Source organism: Lampetra planeri, chromosome 34, assembly GCF_965212315.1.
Source record: "Lampetra planeri chromosome 34, kcLamPlan1.2.h2, whole genome shotgun sequence".
Classification (NCBI taxonomy): domain Eukaryota; kingdom Metazoa; phylum Chordata; class Hyperoartia; order Petromyzontiformes; family Petromyzontidae; genus Lampetra; species Lampetra planeri.
The window spans coordinates 6,135,113-6,157,813 of record NC_136140.1 but is presented as its reverse complement, the minus strand read 5'-3'; the positions used below and the strand labels follow the sequence as shown (position 1 = coordinate 6,157,813).

Below are 22,701 nucleotides of genomic sequence, written 5' to 3'. Positions count from 1 at the left end.
TCGGCAACTTCCAGCAACTCCTCTTCTCGACTCCCCGCACCTTCCTTCAACCTCCCCGTGCCTCCCCAGCCCCTCGGCTGTCCTCTCTGCACATCACTGCGCCTCCCTTCACCTCTCCTGCATCATCTGCCCCGCATCATCATCTCCCCCTTACCTCCCCACAAGCTCCCAAGTCACTCTCATTTTCTCCGCTCACCTCCCCACGCCTGCCAGCGCCTCCCCCGCCCCGCGCCGGAGCTGTCGTTTGATTAAGGGGAGCGGCTCCTTCGGGGAGCGCGTGTCAGCAGGATCGACGCACCATGCTGCGTCGGCAAGACGGCCGCTCTTGAGAAATTACACTCCCCCCCCCACCCCCCCGCTGCTGAAATTGAACACCTTTCGGCCGAGATCAGCCCATGGCAAAGAGGCAAAAAGATATATGAAACGAGTGTGGACTGTATAATTCGATACGTAAATAAGCACATAGGGGAACGAGCAAAGAAATGGATTGGTTAACTTGGTTATTTTAATCAATGAATTCGTGGCGTGATTAATTTGGTGATTTAAACGTTTTGACTTTCCGCCAAATGAGACGCGGGGCCTGGGGTTGATGTTTCTGTCGGTGCCCCGGGGGGTGAGGCTGCCGTCCCTCCGCCGAGTTGTTGGCCACGACTCGAGATGGCACGGTGTCACTCTCGCCAAGCCGGTGGAGGAGAGCACGGCTAGAATCTCTGGGGCAGGTTGGGAGGCAGAACGGCGGAGCGGTAACACTTGCGCCTCACAGTGTGAGGGAGCCTGGTTCGATTCGTCACTTTGGGGGGCGCCTTTCTGTGCGGAGTTGGTATGCTCTCCCCCTGTTCTGCATGGGTTTCCTCCGGTTCATCTGATTTCCTCCCACGGCTAAAAGGTTTCTTTTTTACAGGCATTGGCCAAAACATCCCAATGCTGAAAAAATACCTGCAAATTACTCGATTGAGATTACACATCACACACAGCAGCAACATCGCCTCGACTGAAATAAACTTGGCAGGGACGCTCCTAAAAGAGACTCCTGACGCTCTGTGAGGCTTTCCTGAGTAAACAAGTCGACATCACAACAAGAAAATAATTCAAAAAAACAAGTTACGGCTGTAGTTCCCGGCGTTATGCCCTGCCTCCGCTGGGTGTGTCTGTGTTTGTGCCCAAACACGTTGTGGCTTAAACACAATTTGTGTGTTGGGGCATGTCTGGCTGAGTCCGTTTGTATCAAATAGTCTGCGTTTAATTGCAAGAGCTGTATCACCCAGCGACGCAGTGGTGCGCACACTGACCCGAATTCGATTGCCGGCCACGGCTAACGCCAGTGCCGAGTGACGCCTGAACCGTTCCCGGGCTCCCCGCTTCACCAACCCACACGGACCAACGTGGTGAAGTATGGTCAAGCAACTGCCATGGCCGACGCGGCTTGGAGAGGCCCTCATCCCGCAGTGGGTTGACCCAAGAAGCTGTAAATTATTATACGAAGGAATGTCATTATGAGCCAAAGTAACATGTGTACATTGCTAGATATATATACGCGATGTAAACTTAGATTTTATGGAAAAATAAGCTGAAGACATCAAGTCGGGTTTCAAAATATAATGCAGCAATATTGTGTAGTGATAAAAGTATCTTCTTCTTTCGTATGGCTGATGTAGATGCAGAACAACAGCTACAATTTCACATTTATTCATATTCTTAGGTTTTTTCGGTAAAGTCACGTAGGTAAAAAAAAACCATTAAAAAGCAAAATAAAATAAAAATCACGACGTTTCGGAGGCAACACAAGCTTCCGTCTTCAGGTGGTACCGTCACAGCCACGACAGCTGTATCAAGTAAATGAGAGATTGCAGTAGCTACCACTCCGTTTATATAATGTTTGGAGAAGGTGGTGGTGCAAGGGCCGCATACTTTTTTTCACATTCAGGTGTCCAAGCCAGACAACCGCGTTAGGAGCGGCGGAGTGCATCGCTGCGATGTCTCCTTCGTATTTGTGGATCGGGGCATTGCGTCGTGATCCACTGTACGGTCCGTTTTGGATGACCGCAGTTGCACACTACTGGAGGGTTTTTAATTTTCCATTGGTGAATCAGGTATCCGCATCTGCCGTGGTTTGTCCAGATGTGGTTCAGGGTGTAGAATGAGCTTCGTGGAAGCGCAAACCCAGGGATCTTCTGCTTTGGGTCTTTCACAAGGTGTTTGTTTGCGAGTTGTTTTGAACTCCATTCAGCTCTATCCACTAAGATGCACCGTCTACGTGGATAGCTATGGAGTGCGAAATAATATTTGACACTTGTGCTAAAATGTACTGTAAAGTGTATGCGGATCACTCGTGTGCCTACAACATCAGGCAACCCGGCAGCGGGTAACACGCTGCTGATGAGACTCGGAGAAGTCAAAACCGCTCCGGGGAGTGCCGCTTAAACAAGCAGCCGCTGGAAATCATCGCTCCAGGAGGCACGTCGCCTCATGGCCTCAAGTGTTTCCACTTGATTTGTTTTGAGTTTTGCGACGAAACCACAACCGTGTTTGTTCGAGTGTTTTTGTTGTTGTCGCGCTTTAATGCGGCAATGGCCTGCAGGGAAACGTCATTAGCGAAAGTGTGTTCCCTCTGCTGCCTCGCGGACCCTTGCATCAATCTCTCTCGGCGGTGTCAAGGGCGGGCTTTGCTGTGCTCGGCGTCCTTCTGCGCCGCGTGACTCCGCGCTCACCTCCGAGCTCCCGCGTCTGCAGGTCAATGGCCAAGGCTCCCCTTTCCCGTCGTGTTGTAGTACAGAGTTAGACTGATGGCCTTAATCTAAGTTGTCTTGTGGTTGTTGTTGTTTGACTTGCATCCCATCGTGTTGTAGTACACAGTTAGACTGATGGCCTTAATCTAAGTTGTCTTGTGGTTGTTGTTGTTTGACTTGCATCCCATCGTGTTGTAGTACACAGTTAGACTGATGGCCTTAATCTAAGTTGTCTTGTGGTTGTTGTTGTTTGACTTGCATCCCATCGTGTTGTAGTACAGAGTTAGACTGATGGCCTTAATCTAAGTTGTCTTGTGGTTGTTGTTGTTTGACTTGCATCCCATCGTGTTGTAGTACACAGTTAGACTGATGGCCTTAATCTAAGTTGTCTTGTGGTTGTTGTTGTTTGACTTGCATCCCGTCATGTTGTAGTACAGTTAGACTGATGGCCTTAATCTAAGTTGTCTTGTGGTTGTTGTTGTTTGACTTGCATCCCATCGTGTTGTAGTACACAGTTAGACTGATGGCCTTAATCTAAGTTGTCTTGTGGTTGTTGTTGTTTGACTTGCATCCCGTCATGTTGTAGTACAGTTAGACTGATGGCCTTAATCTAAGTTGTCTTGTGGTTGTTGTTGTTTGACTTGCATCCCACTAGGATATTTGCACAGGGTTGGTGTACGGTGATTTTTTCTGCAATATTTTGCTGTCTCTTCTTGGATTTTCTGTTTGCACATAGTCACTTTAAGATGTTTTCTTGTTCATGTTTTTGTTTTTTGTTTGTTGCGATTGCACCCGATTCAAGAGCCGAATGGCTCACAGGGCTTGTACCTAATAAATGAACTTTGAACTTTGTCGCGTGGCCTCCCGTCGGCGCTTAACGGCGAGCGCCCGCGGAGCGTTGGCGGCTCGCGAGCGAGAGCGGAGACACGCGGCCGATTGTGGACGCGCAAACCCCCACCCCCCTGGGGTTGAGATCGTGACGGGAGCCACTCGGAATAAATGAACGTTGGTTTGCCTGGACGTGTCTTTGTACGTATTGTGGAGGCTTATGCACAGCAATAATATTGTTCGGCTGGCTCGGTAGTCATCGGATATATGGCTCGTAAGCAGAGACGACGGCAAATAGAAATGGGGGGGGGGAAGCTGAAAAGTGCCCGAAGAAGCGTGCTGAGATGCAGGCGTGTAATTACACTGAGAAACAGTGGTCCACATGGAGAACATACACATGTTAAAGACACCGTTATAATTATTAAGAAATGTTAAGTGTGCTTGTGAAGGGCACGTTGCTAGAAGGGATGACAGCCAACTGCATGGGACTGGTCGCAGAATGGCAGCCAAAGGCCCGATTCTCCACGGCTGACCGGATTAACCGTGGAGGAAAATAATGATCTTTCCGACAGACCTGTTCTTCACCTGAGGACGGCTGCTTGCGTTGTGGCCGAAACGTCGTGAGAATAATTTTATTATGTTTTATTTTTATTATTTTATTATTTCCCTTCTACGTGACTTTACCGACAGAACCAAGAAGACAATGATTATGATCTCGTCGCCGAAGGCCAAGAGGTCATCGTGGCCAGTGCTTTGATGTCACCTCACTTTTCCATCGCTCTCCCTCACTCTGCTAGGTCCAGTAGTTAAGTCGACACCCGACCGTCACGGACCGCTGTGGCAGTCTCCCGCGTCTGGCTGTTAGGTTCCTCACCCTGGTCACCGACCTCCCAGGGTGCCATTGGTTTGACCCCGTCTCGGTGACCTGTCGTCCTCCTCTACGCGCGTCCCACCCATCTCTACCTCCTCTGGCCGATTACACCTTGCCACGCGCTATGCTTTTGCGGTGTTGCGATTCAGTCTGCGATACAGTTTTATTTTGGAATATCTTCTATCATGGGACCTTGTTTTTTTGCCAGTATCAAAGTATGAAATAGAAGATTAGGTTTTACCCTTTCTGGCAATAAAGTGCGAGGTGTTAAGATGTTCAAACACCAAATAGATCCCTTTTGCACGGAATCAAGTCCGCATTAAACACACGTATTTGTGGTGAACATGCAAACAATCGTGCTCTGACAATAGATGGCATTGTGTTTGAAACTGATTGGCCTACACCAGAGACAGCCTTCTTTAGGGCCTAGTCTCATTGCCAGTGTCAGACGGGAGAATGCCAAAAGGTGAACAGCACGAAGACAATGCAAGTATTAGAACACTTGTAGCTCCGGTTGAGCAGCTATTTAATGGGAACCTTTTTTGCCCGTATCAAAGTGTCAAAAATAAGAATAGGTTTTACCCTTTACTTTTTGCCAGTATGAAAGTATCATGAAGGAGAAATTCAGTAAAGTGGATGAATGATGAGAGGTGATCCTGCTTTACACTTAAAATATAGTCAGAGTCTAAATATTTATTTATCCTGGAGAAATGGGATGAGCTATGAAGCCCTTTTTCACAGATGTGCTGTTGGGACTGGTCAAAAAGGTACAACGATAAACAATACAAAAACTCTATAGGAGTGCAACGTGTATGAAAAGTCAGCAAATCACTAAAAATTTATACCTAAAATAGGTCAAGTATATAAGATAACAAGCCCAGTCCAATTAATGAGTGTTTACATGCGGGAACAAACTGGAGCATCCAGGGAAAACCCATACGTGGAAAGGGGGAAACGCTGTATCCCGTACAGAAGGGACCAGAGGAGTTCACATTTGCTGTACCGCCTTCTCCTGGCGAGTCAGAGCATGGCACCTTGATGCCCACGGGAAGAGACTTTCGCTACATTTTGTGTGAGCCACCAACCCTCGCCTCCACGGTGCCGAAATATAGGCGTGCCCGACCACTCTCCGGCATATAATAAGGATATGTACATTTCGATTTAAAGCTTTCGTGACTACAGGGATTCATCTTCTTGGTTCTTTCGGTAAAGTCACGTAGAAGGGAAATAATAAAATAATAAAAATAAAACATAATAAAATAATTCTCACGACGTTTCGGCCACAACGCAAGCAGCCGTTCTCAGGTGAAGAACAGGTCTGTCGGAAAGACAGAACCAAGAAGATGATATGTACATTTTTATCCCGTTTGCAAAAAAAGACACGGTTTTTGACAGGGTGGGTAGTGATTATTCCAAACAACTTTCATTTCAATAAACAGCAATTATTCAAACAAAAGGGTGACTTGTAACACCCGATGAATGGTTTGTCTTTCAGCCGGACACTTTTAACCCACGAATGATATCCCATTTAAAAGATATTGACGTTCTGTCAGTCTGAACCATAACTTTATTCACATTTTTCTTTTTTAAATTTAAATGCTTTTTGCGCAATTATTTTTCTTTCCCCCTCATTAAATCCCGCCACAGGAAAACGCTGACCGCAATTATTCACAATAATTGCATTGCTTCAGCAAGAGGAAGGGAGGGGGGTGCACAGGAGAAGCCTTGACAAACTCTAGCTTGCTCAACAAAATCGATTAATATGCTCATTTTAATGTGCCCTGAATACATACGCTAACGCAAGGCGGCGTGTGCCATTCTAACAAATGGGATGACATTGTCAACAAAGCACGGGCATCTGCCGCGATTCTCCGTGGGTTCAGATGCTCACGCAACAGCTGCTCCATGCTGGATCAAGGGCCTGAGACCCAATTCACGCCGATGGCATCGTCCAAACTCGGCGCATTCCAGAAGCTCCACCGGGTTGAACCTCGATTGCACTCGGATGGGAGACATGACCAGAAGATTCCAGCAGGGCAACGGATTCTTAAATATAATCTGTGTGGAGCTTTGAGTGTTACACTCTCATGTGCTTAGTTGGCTTTCATTCGGGTGCACCCCTCCAAATTTTTGTCAAAAGTTCTTCAATGGGATTTTACAAATATCCCCAATTCAAGACCCTCCTGAAAAAAAGAGTCTTGAGACTCGGACGGCTTTTCCATGAGCCCCAGAAACTCGCCAGTTCGTGGCACCGCATTGAAGTGTTTCTCTGTATTCAACTGGAGTGGGCCGCGATTTATGGAAGGAGCCCCAATTGTCCAGCACAACGTCACCTAGCGGACTGGCCCGAATGCATGCAAGGAGGGATGGAGGCCAAATGCTGCCGTGCAGATGTGGACTTCCACCGATTTCCACGTCGGTGACACTTTTTGTTGTTTTTAGTAAAGGTGGAGTGGAGCGGGTGGGGGCTGTTTGGGAAGTGGGGGCGGCCCAGTGGAGACAGCACTTGGCTTCGGCCACTGATTTAGGAGTGGAAATGGCTTACGGACGTTTGGCCGAGTTAAACAAAAAATTTGCCAAGATTCTTCGATCCTTGTGCCCGTCTCCCGGGAGACCTGACCGTCCGGTCCCGTGCCTCCCGTAGTCCCGTGCCTTTTAATTTGTCAGGGCAAATTTAATTGGTCGCTTTTATTCATCCCTTTATTTATCTGGTCCTCTGCGCCTTAAGAGTTTAATGACCCTGCTAAGTAACACGGACCTTTCTGTTTATTTTTCCCACCTTAAAGAACTCGAGTTACATTTCAGCGGCAGCGGTTTCTTTATATATTTTTTTAGCCCCAAGCTCTTTTAAAGGTCGCGGTGTGACGGCATGTGGCGTCTAGACGGAGGCGACTGGGACTGTCACTTCCCCGTCCTCCCCCTGAGCCTTGCTTTCTGTGAAAAAAACACCTCTGAGGGAGGCAATTAAAGGAAAGCAAGTGCGCGGTTCTCCGCCATACGGAGGTGAAGTCCTGCATGAGGCCAGTGTTACTCTCGTCAGCGTTGTTTATTTTAGGCGCAACCTCAGTCCAGCCGACGCCGGCATGTGGAATCTCACTTGAGGCCTCGTCTGTGGATTTCATGGAGTCATTCTCTTGGTCTAGTTGACTAAAGCGGTAAAGCGTTTTTAGTCAAATGCGTTCAGTTATTAGATGTTTGTGTGAGGCGCATGCAATCCCCTTCCTGCCCGGTATTATCAGGTCAGCTAATCGGTGAACTCTTGTTGAAATACTTATACAAAATATCCAATTTACAGTTACGGGATTCCTCGGTGCACTGTTCCCTCTAGTAACTTTACTGATTTAACTTATTCCGCGTCATCATTCTGAATACTTAATATCGTCTCGTCAGAGTCGGTCATCCCTCGGTCGCTAGTGCGAGTCGTTACCCCCTGACTGAAACAACAAAACAAACTTGATCGACGGCACATTTTATTTCACCGCTCGTTTCCACCAAAAAAGCCCCTTTGAAAAAAGGCCCACGACAAACGACCGTCGTCATTTTTCGATTTAAAGCTTTCGTGACTGCAGGGATTCATCTTCTTGATTTTTTCGGTAAAGTCACGTAGAATGGAAATAATAAAATAAAAAAAATGTCTTCATTATTTCCATTCTACGTTACTTTACCGAAAGAACCAAGAAGACCGTCGTCATTGTCATCATCACCATCACCGGGGGGACGAGCGGGCGGGCGGGCGGGGAGAGGCGAAGACACCATGGCTCTCGTGCGCAACGTCTCCTCTGCCCTTGGTCGGAGACGCTCTTTTTACGAGCCCATAAATTGTGTTTCCCCTCGGAGCGGTGTTTTTGAAGAATTGCAGCTCGGCAGCGCCGTGAAGTCGACGAGCGCCGTCGCCGGTGTGGCTGGTCGCTCGCCCGCACGCCACGCACGTGGTTGGGCCATCGCGTGGCCCAAAGTCGCGGTGGCAAATTCTAGATTTGAAGCTTATTATGCAGTCCATTCTTAGTCTTAAGCCTCACCTTACCATATTAATAAAAAGTGTGCCGTACTTGGCCCTTCCCCTCTTCAACCATTATATATACGGAGTGGTAGCTCTTGTAATCTCTCATTTACTTGATACAGCTGTCGTGGCTGTGACGGTTCCACCTGAAGACCGAAGCTTGTGTTGCCTCCGAAACGTCGTGATTTTTATTTTATTTTACTTTTATTAATTTAGATTTTTTACCTACGTGACTTTACCGAAAAAACCTAAGAATATCGCGGTAGCAAAGTTCACAGGGCCGTGGCCTAAAGTGACGTTTTGTTTCCGTGGACTTATCTGCGGACGATTAAACCCTCCCTTTGGAAACGTTGCTGAGGCAGCTGCTGCTGCTGCTGTGGTCCACTGGCTTTTGAAAACATCCACATTGGTAAGAGGTGGGGAGCGGGTGGGGGGTGGTGGAGATGAGAATGAGGGTATGGCAATGAATCTGCTTCTCCAGATCAGATTCCAAATGAGATAATTTGTCATGTTTATATGAAAGTGGGTTATTGCTTTTTCTCCATGCAATATTAAATAGATGAGATATTGTTGTGAATTAATTTCGGCCAAACCAGTGATTTTGTTTGTATTCACATCTATGTGTGTGTGTATATATAGTATTATCATGCATATGTGCATTATACTGTACATAAGGGAAAAGTAAAAAAGTGATTAGCTCACTGCACACCCAGTAACTCGAGTTTAAGTCCTTGCAACAGTTTACATAACCGGCAAATTATTTAAAATCAGTGGTACCGAACCCCACTGAAACCAACTTGGACTGACCAGTGCGGCGAAGTATGGTCAACAAACACATGACCAACACGACATGGGGATGCCTTCAGCCAGCAGTGGATTGACTAATGGGTGTAAATAATTACGTAATAATAATAATTTATATGTTTATACATACCCATAAGTAACATGCAAAGATACACGGGGACAATTCACCCAGAGTGTTGAGGCAAGTGTTGTCATTAGACGGCTGTTCATTGCACACGAGCGGTGTTGTGGCCAGAACCATGCAGAGCCACCTTTGTCTCCCCAGTGCTGATGCTCGCACACTGCATCAGGCAATCATTTCAGGTTGAGTTGATCTCGTGGACACCCGGGACAGGTTCAGATACCACCTGCCACTCGTGTTCGACATGGCCGGGAATTCAACTGCCTCTCTAAGCGTAGTCATATCGATATATTACACTGGTCAAAAAAAAAAAAAATTCTGGCCTGGAGTTTTGCAGCTGTTTAGACTAATTTCAGGGTGCTGATTCCAAATCTGATCTCAGATTTGCTCTATCACATCTCATTTTTATGCTATCGGCATACCCCATTTTCATTGATTTTGCCCGAAATTAACTCTGTCACTTATGATTGCAAGTTGTTGCGAGTCAGTGACTGCTTTAGTGTTAAAATATGGTGCTGTATTTTTAGGATAGTGTGTTTATAATATAATTTTATGTGGATATCCACATTTATTTAATATTTTTCTTCTGCAGTTTTTATTGAAAATGCAATATTTGATATCTCAAAAACCTGACGTGATAGACAAAAACTGATGCCAGATTTGGAATCGGCACCCCAAAATTACATTAAAACCGTTGGAATACCTTATGCCAGAAAAAGTGTGTTGACCAGTGTTATTGAGTCTGTCTGCGTGGAGCTTGATGACTTAACCTCACTAGGTATTCAAATTTCCTCCCACGTGCCAAAAACTCAAATTGTCGACATTGGCCACCGCATCCCAATGCAGGGCCCTCCGCCCTCCTGATCTAAGAGTCCTGAGAGCCTTGGTGAGCTTTTTCTCTCGTCACCGTTATTAATTTTGCACGTCAGTGTGCGCAGTGCGGCATTAGACGTCGGAACGCGCTTTTCACAAACCGCGCGGACGCAAGACAAACATTAATACTTGAAAGATCATTGCCTCCGTGTCGGGCTCTGCACATTAAAATAAATAACAGCGTAAAGAAGTCGGCGAGCCACTATTGCCATCCGCCAGGGATTGCGTGCGCTCAATCTCCCGTCCTCTGGCGAGGAATTAGCGCAGTCCCATCGTGACTGACCCACTTTCCTCGGGGGTCACGAGTTCAAGTCTGGCTACTTACGGGGGCCAACACCCTTCCTCCGCCACAGGCAAACTCTTCCGCAGGGTGGAGGCGGGGGGGCAGGAAAGGAAGCAGAAGCAAAGTGGAAGACTGAGACGAATCTCTCAGGGTGCCTAAGTGCACTTGCATTATTATCACTTGCGCCCCGGTGTCCTTGTGTGGTGGGCATCTGACGGTTGCGTGCGCGCGCGCGTGTGCGGTCGAGGGAAAGTGGTAGGGAGCGGTGGTGCCGCGGTTAGCGCGCCGAGCTATGAATCCGGTGACCCGAGTTTGAGTCCCAATCATGGCCACCACCAACACCAGTGACGATTATCTGAACCGGTCCTAGGCCGTCCAGTCGGTTGCCTTAGCCTCAAATGAGTTCCTGGTGCGGTGTGTAAACTTCAGCACTGGGGAGACAAAGGCGGCCGGGAATGGTGCTTGCCCACCCTCCTCCTCGTGTGCCATGCCGGCCTTCATAGGTGCTCGCTAACAGCACTTGCCCGAGCAGTCTCTTTAGACTGCTCGGGGGATCTTTTTATTTGGTAGAGGGAAAGGGATGGTTTCCTTTGTACATTATTCATGTTGCTCAGATGCCTCTCATGTGTAAGGAATAAAGGAAATGAGGATGAAATGATAAGGCTGGGAAAATTACAGCATCTCTTGGTTAACCTACGTGTTCCCGCATGCGTTTGCAAGAATGTAAATAGAACCTGACGACAATGATTGCTGGGTGGAGGGAGTCTGTGGGTTTTTTTATTTGCTTAATGGTATGATTAATTTCTGTATTACCATTTAGGCTCGCTCATTGGACACTTTGATATTTACGAACCGCTGAGATGTTAATATTTTAACTAAAGGGCGAGTGTGGAAACGGGAAGGATTAGCAGGCAGTGCCTTTGAAACAAGGAACTCGCATTCGCCTTTGGGATTATCCTCCAGATGCGGTCCACTTTGCATGTTTTGCGAGCATTCGTCCGGCCTTCCACCTCCCGTGCCTGCACCTCGAGTCTTGGATCCGCATTTCCCGCCCCCCCCCCCCCCCGTAAAGTCTCTAGAGAAGCACTGATAGCCTGTTAGACTCTGCACGTTTACGCTGCTGCTGTTCCTGTCATTGCCGAGTGACTCGGCTCTCGTGCGCGTGTCGCTCGGCACGATCTCGATCCGACCCGAATTCAGTTCCCGTGAAAGCTATCCCAAGCGCGTGGAGTGTGGAGTGGAACGTCGGACATCGCGCTCCGATCACCACCTGGTTCAACCCCAAATAAAAACACACATACACAATGGAGAACCTCCCTTGGAACGTCGATTGAAAGCGCCATTCCTCAGCCTCACGTGGGGCAACACGCACACAGAACCAATACGCAAGATTTTTTTTCTTTACAATTTTGCTTCAATGGGAAGCTCATGTATGTATGCTGAAATGTTTTCGCACTGGACAACAAACTAAACAGTTCTAAAAAAAATAGTTTCGAATCTAGATGTCAAATTGCAAAGTTCCAGTGACATCCTAATATCGTTAGGAAGAGCGTTCCAGACGGCCATTCGAGCTTAGCGGTCACCCCCAGGGGGGGGGGGGGAAGGAGGCAGTGGTGACGCGAGACGACCGTGCGCGAGACTTGGACACAAGAACCTCGCGACATCCTCGCGTCCTTGAGGCGTTTCACAAAGAGTGATTTTTTTTGCGGCGGTTCCTTTCAAAAGTGGAAATAGACGCGAAAAGACAAAGGCTCGAATTAACTGAGACTTACGGGATTAAGGATATCAAGTAGAAACTGGGTCACCAGGTGAACCATAATCCACCGGCTCATTTTTGTCCCGCGCATTCTTCAAAGGGCCCACGATGGTCAATTTCAATTACATATCTTGCTTTGCCACGCATTTATATTGATAGTGATGCAAGCAATTAGCGACCTGCTCCCACGCAGCGGTGGAAATGAGCGAAGGCCAGGGGGGAGGAGGCGTGACTTTGAAGGAGGCGAGGACACGCCGGAGGTGTGAAGGGCGCATGTCAGAGCAAACACAACACACAGACACAGACAAAGCGCCACCGTAGAGCCCTAACAGACTGTCGGGGCAAGTGCTGTTAGCGAACGCCTATGGGGCCGTCTATAAATGACGTCACGCACCTAGGGGTGGGGGGGGGGTCAGATTTTTGTGACGATGTGTGACGACGGGAGGGGGGGACTTGAGAAATGTGACGCCACATCAAAATGCGTAACTTTAAATAAATATAGAATTATTATAACAAGATTAATTGTTATAACAACACTCCCACAACATCAGAGTGCAACGCCACATTAAATACGCACTACAATGACAATTGTTTAAAGCGATTTGAAGCATGTGTTTTTTTGGGAGGGGGGGGGCAGAGCTTTGTGACGTCATATTTTTTTGGGGGGGGGGTCTGAATTTTTGTGACGCCGTGTGACGAGGGGGGGGGGGATCAAAAATCGTCCAAAATCGCGTGACGTCATTTATGGACGGCCCCTATGAAGGCCGGCACAGTACAGGAAGGGGGTGGGTGGCCAGCACCACGCCCGGCCGCCTTTGTCTCCCTAGGTATTCATATGAGGCTGAGTCGACCTAGGGGAGGCCCAAGGACCGGTTCAGATAATCGTCACCGGTGTTGGCCGTGAGTAGGAATGGAACTCGGGCGACCGCGTTCGTAGTGCAGCGCGCTAACCGCTGCTCCACCGCTCCCCACTCGCATCGATGGGCCACTGCACACGAAGCCGAACGTCTCGCACCTAACGGGTAAATCGGCAAGCGGGGTGTCGCACGTGCTAGGTGTTCGTTTCTGATTTTTTAAAATATCATGTTTTGGGGTTTTAAGGACAATTTTTATTGTACAATTTCCTTATGTAGTAATATAATATGTTTAAAGTTCAGTTATTTGGTCTACAAATGGACAATGATAATAATAATCCAACAATATCCGGTGTGCGACTACGGTCACCGTAACAGACCATGGAACAAATAACGACTCGATGCCCCGATTCATGAATACGAGAGAGGCATCACCGCAGTGACACCACTCCGCTACTACGGACCCGATCGTCTGGCTCAACCACCCCAAATGCAAGCTCTCCATCAACATCAGGCGCACAAAGAAGTCAAATGTCTTCACGCTCACAATAGTGACGTCACCCGATGCCACGTGACACCGCCTTGGGGTGGGAAAAGTGGCACGTGAGTTCATGGACAATCTTTGTCTTCGTGTGCAATCGCTCCGCGTTTATGTACGCGCGTTGCGGTGGCGCAGTGGTTAGCACGTCCGGCTACAAAGCCGACGACTCGAGTTCAATTCCCTGCTCACGACCAACACCAGTGATGGTTATTTGAACCGATCCTGGGCCTCCCCTTGGTCTACAAATGAGTACCTGGTGGAGTGTGTAAACATCAGCATTGGGGAGACAAAGGTGACCGGGCGTGATGCTGGCCACCCACCGCCTCGTGTGCCATGCCAGCCTTCGTAGGTGCTCGCTAAGAACACTTGCCCCAACAGTCTGACTGTTGAAGGCTATCCGGGGGATCTTTATATGTCAGAATCAGACTCTTTATTAAGACTGCAGGAGGAATCCTATGAGCTAGGAAGCTCTTGTTCACAAATGTCCTGTATGGTCGGGTCAGCAAGTTACAACGGCAAAGAATACGCACATCGGTAGGACTGCAACATCGAGAAAATGCTAAGCTAGTAACTAAATATGAATGAATAATACATCATTTAATTATACATGTCCTAAAATTATCAGCATTGCGTGTGTGTGCGCTTGCGTGTGGTCGTGGCTGTCAGAACTCGGAGAAGCTGGAGCGGCAGCGCAGCTGTCTGCGCGACGAGATCAAGCAGTACAAGGTGCGCGAGTCCCGCCTGCTGCAGGACTACGGGGAGCTGGAGGAGGAGAACATCTCGCTGCAGAAGCAGGCCTCCACCCTGCGCCAGAACCAGGTGAGCCCCCGCAACTCGGCGCATCTCTCCTGCCTCCTGGCGGGGTGGAGTGGTGGAGTGGTGGCAGGGTGGAGTAGTGGAGGGGTGGAGTGGTGGAGTGGTGGCGTGGTGGAGTGGTGGCGTGGTGGAGTGGTGACGTGGAGTGGTGGCATGGTGGAGTAGTGATGGGGTGGAGTAGTCGCATGGTGGAGTGGTGGAGTGGTGGAGTGGTGGCAGGGTGGAGTGGTGGCAGGGTGGAGTGGTGGAGTGGTGGAGTGGTGGCGGGGTGGAGTGGTGGAGTGGTGGCAGGGTGAAGTGGTGACGTGGTGAAGTGGTGACGTGGTGAAGTGGTGGAATGGTGGAGTGGTGGCGGGGTGGAGTGGTGGAGTGGTGGCGGGGTGGAGTGAAGTGGTGACGTTGAGTGGTGGCGTGGTGGAGTGATGGGGAGGAGTAGTCGCATGGTGGAGTGGTGGCAGGGTGGAGTGGTGGAGTGGTGGAGTGGTGGCGGGGTGGAGTGGTGGCATGGTGGAGTGGTGATGGGTTGGAGTAGTGATGGGGTGGAGTAGTCGCATGGTGGAGTGGTGGCAGGGTGGAGTGGTGGTGGGGTGGAGTGGTGGTGTGGTGGAGTGGTGATGGGTTGGAGTAGTCGTATGGTGGAGTGGTGGCGGGGTGGAGTGGTGGTGGGGTGGAGTGGTAGCGTGGTGGCATGGTGGCGTGGATGGCATCGGTCCCCGAGTTTGCCGCTGTTGAGTTCCTGGGTTTGATTTTGGAGCATAGTCAGTTGATAGGTTCAGCCCGGTCCAGATGCGGATCGAGAAATTCCCTAAGGGAAGTGCGGTCCCACAGGAACTATATAAATAATTCGACATGTTTTGTCTGCTAAATGTCAATAAAATTCCAATTTATTTGGGCCTCAAGGGGCAGGGTTTTTTTATTATTTTAGTGTGGATAAATTTCATCTCAAAGAATTAAAAAATATGACTGTAATACTCTGCAGCAGGGCGGATGGGAAATTACTTCCCACTACCTTGTGGACACGAGGGCGGTACTAGAAGGGATGTCAGAGGTAACTCTGTGATATCTACTTTAGCGGACTGCTCCATAACACGGGGAGGCGGACGCTTACTACTTTTTGAGAGAGTTCTGAATGTATCCTTCGTCTCATGATGTGACGCCAGTAGCATTATAAGTAAAATTTTGGGGACCAACACAAAAAACTATTAAAATAATATATATTTTTTTCCCATTAAAGAAATCTTCAAACTCATTTCACCAAAGCGTGTAATAAATGTTAGGCTCTGTAAAGCAGAAATCTGGCGTATTTAGAAAAACCACGGTCCTTTGAGCCAACAAAATTCAAAACTCATCACAGATATATTATAGTATCCACAGCCATGTCCCAGGACACCTCCCTGTTGACGCCTACCACAGCTTGGAGACGTATCTACAAGACAAGAGCAAGTCACGGAGCGGGGGGGGGGGCACGCCCGCTGGTGGTGATCATCAGCAAGCAGCTGGCTCAACGCAGCAGCCACATGGCCACTGAACCTCCTCCGATTTGCACGGTTCGCTATGTGCGGTGCGAAAGAAGTTCAACATATATACATACACGGTCACGGTGACACTCCGCCTTCTCGTTCAAGATTTCCCGAAGGCATCCGTTGCCCCCCCCCCAACCCGCCAACCGCTGGCTCGCGAGACACGGAGAGGGAATGGGACAAATCAATCGGGAGACCACACCAGCCGAAGTGACCGAGATAAGACTTAACGAGTTATTGAGCCAGCGGCCACAGGGCTCGCCGGCGGCTTATGGGAACTCGTGAATTCGCGCGCGTCGGAAAACAAGGCAAGAGCGTCAAGTTTCTACCACGGTAATGTTTTGCTGCCGCTGTCCACATCTCCGGGAACGCGTCAGACCGCGGGAAGCTATGCCGGGATAAGGCTGCACGGTGCTTGGGTGGGCGACCACCGAGCATACACCGGGCGTAGGCTCGCAGGTTCACGGAGAGGCAGTGCGGCAAAATCCATTGCTCATACTGACATATGCTCTTGTATCTATGGCTCCCCTGCCTTCGCCAACCTGCACTGACCAGCTTGGTGAAATATGGTCAAATAACCTGCACGACCCAGGGGGGTCCTCATCCAGCAGTAGGATTGATAAAGGGCCGTTCAATGCAATAAATATTTTGCTATTTGGTTTACAAGTTGGACGTGTAACTAGCAATTTATTGGGTCAGTGAATTTGATTATCACAGTCGCGTGACAGAAAGGATTAAGTGTGTCACACGTGTAACCCAGTTGGCTTTAGATGCATTGCACCTGAACATGTAGGCCACGGTAACCGTGAGAAACTACTGGAATATAAATGCTTGAAAAAAACACATTGCCCTTCTGTAGCTAGAATTTCCCACACCAGCCCCGTGAAGTCAGAGGGGGCTCCATTCGTGTGTTGCCGAATGATGGCGAATGATGGTGATGAGATATTAATCTGCAGCATCTTCAAGCGGAAGCTCCGCACTGCTTGTCGACGCGGAGATGAGAACTTTGGCAGAGTCAAAACCGCGTGTCGACGAAACGTCACCGCCGTGTTACGGGAAAAACGTACCTCGATCAGTGAACCGTGTACATCCGAGACACGCGTTCGATAAAACGGCGTTGGGCAAGCTTTAAATGTTTTTTTAGTTTATGTTTTCCTGTGGGCCTTTCTGTAGATTTGGGCCCTGGCCCAACGTCCTGTGTAAATCTCCGACGTTGTTTTAAGGCTGTGACGTCCGTCATTTTTGCTCCATGTGCTGGAAGCTTCTTCCCGGCACGTGGACCGAAACGTCGGACATCGTGCCGAACGACACACCCAGAGCAACCTAACAAAACATATCGGGGAGCCACAGCGCAGCCACTAAAACCAGCGTAGGAGTAAATATCCCGGGGCGAGGGTTGGTAGGTCACACGGTTCCACGAATCTCCTTGCCCATAGGTGTCGAGGTCGCCATCTTCTGGCTTTCCAGAGTATGGCAGTACAGCAAGTGGGTTAATTCCAGCTATATGGTCGTTGTCGCCCCCCACCCTCCTCCATATGTTTATTTTTCTCTGGGTACTCCAGTTTCCTTCCACCCATGAGTGAAGTCGGTCCAACATCCCAATGTAGCACCACAGAGCTTGGGTCATTGTTGGCGGCGGTTTTGGCTGCCTTCTTGTCCGTGGTTTCCCGCTGCCTCCGAATCGATCTCTCCGTCTTCGAGAGCGAACGAAGCGCCGTGGTGGCGAGATGTTAACTACCTCGCCTGGTATACAAGAGGTCGTGAGTTCGATCCCGACCCTGGCGCCTGCTGCTGTGTATTTGGAGTTTGCATGTCTCTTTCTCCCCGTGGTCGCGTGGATTTTTCTCCTCGCCCTCCGGTTTTTCCCTCCACATTGAGAATCGACGGGCCTTCAGGGTATTGTGCTGCTGCTATAAATTCCCACGATGAAAAGCCACTTCCGTTGAGCTGCTGTCATTTGTGGCCAGGTCGCTTCGGAAAAAACAGCTACACAGCTCAAGTGGGCCTTAGCCGGTCAAAGAAAAAAAATCAGTGAATCGTATTTTAATAGTGGTGGTCGCTGGCACGCACCGCACGCGACCGCAGGTGGAGTTCGAGGGGCTCAAGCACGAGATCCGTCGCCTGGAGGAGGAGACGGAGTTCCTCAACAGCCAGCTGGAGGAGTCCCTGCGGCTCAAGGCGATCTCCGAGCGGCAGCTGGAGGAGGCGCTCGAGACGCTCAAGTCGGAGCGCGAGCAGAAGAACGCGCTGAGACGCGAACTCGGAAACTACGGCTCCGTGGCCGGAGGCGGCGGCGCTGGGGAGGTCATCCAGGGCCTCTTCTCCAATGGTCACCACCACCACCACCAGCAGCAGCAGCAACAGCAGCAGCAACCATCAGGGTGAGTGACCGTTCACTTGAGCAGACTTTTGTAAGTTCTACTCCTTCGTAGGTGTTCTTACAGCTCTCCAATGTGTTTCTGTGGTTGTTTTCCGATTTTATGTTCAGTATGATGCCTGCCCACCGTTTGCTCCGTGGGTTGGAAGCTTCTTCAGTTTTGGAGCTTCGGTTCCTTGAGGCAGAAACGTCGGACATCATTGTCGAACGTCGACACGTGGCAGAAATCCGGAAACACGTTGGAGAGTTGTTCACGTATCCTGCACGTATGGGAGATTCTCACGGCAGGATTATTATTTGTGTTAATATTGTTTACCCAGGAAAGCCTCACTGAGTCTCAAGATTTGTGTGCAAGGGGGTCCTGCCAAGTTATCACAACAGGGGACGATGATTGCTATATTTAAAATACAATCGAATAATATTTCGGGTAATTTTTCAAATTTGCCAAATCTCGATCCTGACGCCGGCACCGACTGGTCTACGCTCGCGGGTGACATCTCGTGATCTTTAACGTCCGCTATTAATAATCGGGGTGACCTGCTGAATTTGAACCCGAGAGCCTCTACAAAAATCGACGAGCGCGCTACCGCCAAGTCGCATCATTGCACGGGTCGAGGTTATGAGCGAGTTGTGGCAATTCCACGTTTCCATGGCGCAGGCCAGTTCATCCAAATCATAGCTGTTGTTTTTTTCCGCCAGGTTGGGACCGACCATCTGGTGTGGATGGTGAAGTGTTTGGCTCTCGATGTGAATATTTGTAGGTCTAAGGATCTCTATGTCAGTATTTGAGTCTCTTCACAATTGTCTAACAACAACAATGATTTATAGCACCTTTGTCGATCCACCGCTGGACCTTTTAAGTTTCTTAAATCCTCACGCCTCTGTTCACCCAGCAGTCCAAACGGTGACACTGCAGTGAGTCGATCAGCTGAGCGCGTGTGTTGGGGAAAAGTCTTCGGTACCCCCATCTCTTCCAAGACATCTGGCCGTGTGGAAGAGCATGCCAAAGACCCCGTTTAGATGGGCCAACGCTCCTTCTCGTGGAGGCTCTTCCACTAGCGGTAGCGTGGGCCGTGCCGTCTGCGGGGCGGTAACTCGTATGGCCAACCGACATGGCAACCGACAGTCGCCTCCTAGGCGAAGGCAGCAAACCGGACGTCGCTGTTCATTTCATCGGCTCGCTTTCCTGCCTCGTTTCTCCTCCTCCTCCTCCGTCGTTGCCGCCGTCGTCCCAACGCCAGGATGTCGGCGCTGGAGCTGAGCTCGGCGCTGGTTGGTGACGACCCGTCGCCGGCGGAGGAGGACGCGCCGAACGGCGAGGGCCCCTCCCTCAACGGCCACGACGGCCGCAGCAACGGCCACGCCGAGGGCACCGACGCCCCGGGCGATCAGCGCTCCTCGCCGGCGCCCAGCCTCGTGTCGGACCTGCTGAGCGAGCTGAGCTTCAGCGAGATGAAGAAACTGCAGCAGCAGCTGTCACAGGTGGGCGACTCCGCCGCCACGGCAAGTCAAAGCGAGATCAGTTGGTTAGAATCCACGAGGCTCTCGGATGCCCCGAGATTACACCGGCTCTGGGGACAAATATAGAATTATTTTGTTAATAAGTAGCTGGAAAGCACAGAAGTCACAGAGCTGAGCTGGTACCGCACAGAGATCCTGGGTTTAGAATCAATGCATCGGATAAATTTTAGTTTTTTAATTACTTTGGCTTACTCTAGCTCGGCAAATTAAAGTGTTTTTTTTCCTTCCCTCCCATGTGACGAACGCTCTTTGCAGGGCGTGCCCTGAGATCCAGATCCCCATTGAAGCCGCATTTCCATCCAGTTCCGTAACATCGTCTTACGAGGCCCATCCTCTTGCAGCAGGGTGGTGCGCCGCTAGCTGCGAGAGATTTTCTTAAGCCGATAAACTTGCGCCCGCGCGACACGACGCCGATGTCAACAACTGGTTCCACAGTCGAGTGACGACAACAAACAAACACAAAACATTTATCCAACGGGTGGGGGGTCAGGGCACTGGGAGCGTGGGAGGGGGGGCAAAACCTGAAAGACCTCGCCCGCGTATCGTTCGGTGGGGTGACGTTCTACCCGCGCGTCCCGTGCGCAGATGGAGAAGGAGAAGGCCTCGCTGCTGCTCAACCTGCAGGAGTCGGAGAAGCAGCTGGAGCAGACGAGGGGCGTCCTCTCGGAGCAGCACGAGCGCGTGAGCAAGCTCGCGGAGCACGTGCAGTCGCTGAGCGGAAGCGGCGACGTCGCCACCGACGGCGCCGACGACGGCGGCGGCCAGCAGCAGCGGCGGCGGCAGACGGACGCGGCCGACGCGGCGTCGCACGAGTTCGGCGCCCTGGTCGCCGACCTGGCCCGGCTGCAGGAGGACCTGAAGAGCTCGCGAGCGCTCGGCGAGGAGTACCGGGAGCTCTTCGACAAGGAGCGGACGAGGCACGAGCGCGAGCTGGTCGCCGTCGGAGAGAAGCTGTGCTCCCTCGAGCGGGAGAACCGGAGCCAGCGCGAGCGCAAGCTGGGCCTCGAGAAGGAGGTGCAGGGCCTGGCGGCGGCCGCGGCCGAGAGCCAGGGCAGCCTGAGCATGGCGCAGGAAGAGCTGGTGACGTTCACCGAGGAACTGGCCGGCCTCTACCACCACGTTTGCCTGTGCAACAACGAGACGCCCAGCCGCGTCATGCTCGACTTCTACAAGGACCCGAGGAGCCGGCGCTCGCCGACGCCGGCGGCCAAGGACGCGGAACAGCCGGGCGGCGGCGGCGGTGCTCCGCTCCGGCGCGGCGACAAGGGCGCCGCCGTGGCGACGGACCGCCCCGCAGCGGCGCCGTCGCCGACCGCCGAGCTGCGCCGGGAGCCGATGAGCGTGCACAGCCTGGTGTCGGTGATCCGCGACCAGGTGCACCACCTGCAGCGCGCCGTCGAGCGCTCCGCGGCGCTGTCGCGGCAGCGGGCGCGGGCGGCGCACGACGCCGCGCCGCCGTCCGGCGACCGCGAGGCGCTCATGGAGGAGATCCTGAAGCTCAAGTCGCTGCTGAGCACCAAGCGGGAGCAGATCGCCACGCTGCGCACTGTGCTCAAGGCCAACAAGCAGGTGCGCGCTCGCCGCTCGCCCACTCGCCCACCCGCGATTGTCTGCACCGGCGCTCGGGCCTCTCCTGAGGTCGAATCGATCCCAGAGAGCGCCTGGCGCAACATGCAAAACATCGCCACCGTGCGCCGTGTCAGTCTTCGTGAGGTGCTCCGAGCCGTTCCCGCTCCCCGCTTCCGACACACCTGCTCCCGTGACCTCTGCCCCGAATGACCCTGGTGTCGTGACCCCCCCCCCCCACTCCCGCTCGCCTCCCCCCCACCCCACCACAGACGGCCGAGGTGGCGCTGGCGAACCTGAAGAGCAAGTACGAGAACGAGAAGTCGATGGTGGCCGAGACGATGATGAAGCTGCGCAATGAGCTGAAGGCGCTGAAGGAGGACGCGGCGACGTTCTCCTCGCTGAGATCCATGTTCGCCACGCGGTCCGTCCCACCCCGCGCCCCGTGGGCAGTAATCCCTTAGATTGGTTCGTTTTAGTCGAAGAAAGAAAACTCGCGGAGATCCATGGTACGAAAGGATCACTTTAACAAACGAGCGAACTGATGCCGCCCTAACTCAGCCGCTTCCTTCCGGAGGGTACCTGGTAAACCGGCGCTCTCGCCGTCGCGATGGCTTCGGTCTGTCGCTTCGCGGGAGGTCTCCGCTTTCGCCACGTTTGTGCTGGTCCCCCCACTCCCCAGATCTCGCGCTCACCCTTTTGCTCCTCCGCCCCTTGGTCTCTCGCGCTCGTGCGTCCGCAGGCAGAACGCTTCGCGCCACGCCTTCGGTGTGTGTCCGCTAGGGCGCGTACCCCCCCACCACCTCGGCCGCGCTTCTCTCGTCTCGTCATTGATTGCTTCTACCTTCGTCGTCTCTCGAATCTTCTTATTTATAATTTTTCTTGCTATTGCTTTTCCGAAGGCTCACCCTTAATATTGTCATATTCTCATTTCCGCTGCGGGTAACATCCGTCTTTGCAGCGCCCTTGCATTCAGAACCGTACATCACGGCTGGTCTAAACCACGCTTGTTAATCGTACTCTTCAATCTCACAGGCGTCCGCTTACAACGGATAATTCCTGTCTCTTACCCACATGCTCCACTGTGAGATTGGCATTCGTCACGTGCCAGTCAAACCCATGTTTGTAGCCAAATTCAATTAAAAATAACATTTAAATGTGGGCTTGTTGTGCAGTCATTGGTCAGCTAAACTGGGAACCCGGTTTAATCACAGGCGGCTTCCCGGATTTGAACTTGGGTTTTT

The 22,701-nt window shown here is 51.1% G+C and overlaps 1 protein-coding gene across 1 annotated transcript in view; it reads left to right on the top strand.

The window, feature by feature from the left end:
• The window catches only part of LOC144730072 (protein bicaudal D homolog 2-like), an 88,911-nt gene that overhangs the window by 58,264 nt on the left and 7,946 nt on the right, over positions 1-22,701 (top strand). The window contains exons 3-7 of the mRNA XM_078610596.1: positions 14,324-14,476; positions 18,079-18,374; positions 19,612-19,852; positions 20,477-21,460; positions 21,730-21,881. Of these exons, the coding sequence (XP_078466722.1) occupies positions 14,324-14,476; positions 18,079-18,374; positions 19,612-19,852; positions 20,477-21,460; positions 21,730-21,881 (1,826 nt within the window). The remainder of the gene's footprint in view (positions 1-14,323; positions 14,477-18,078; positions 18,375-19,611; positions 19,853-20,476; positions 21,461-21,729; positions 21,882-22,701) is intronic.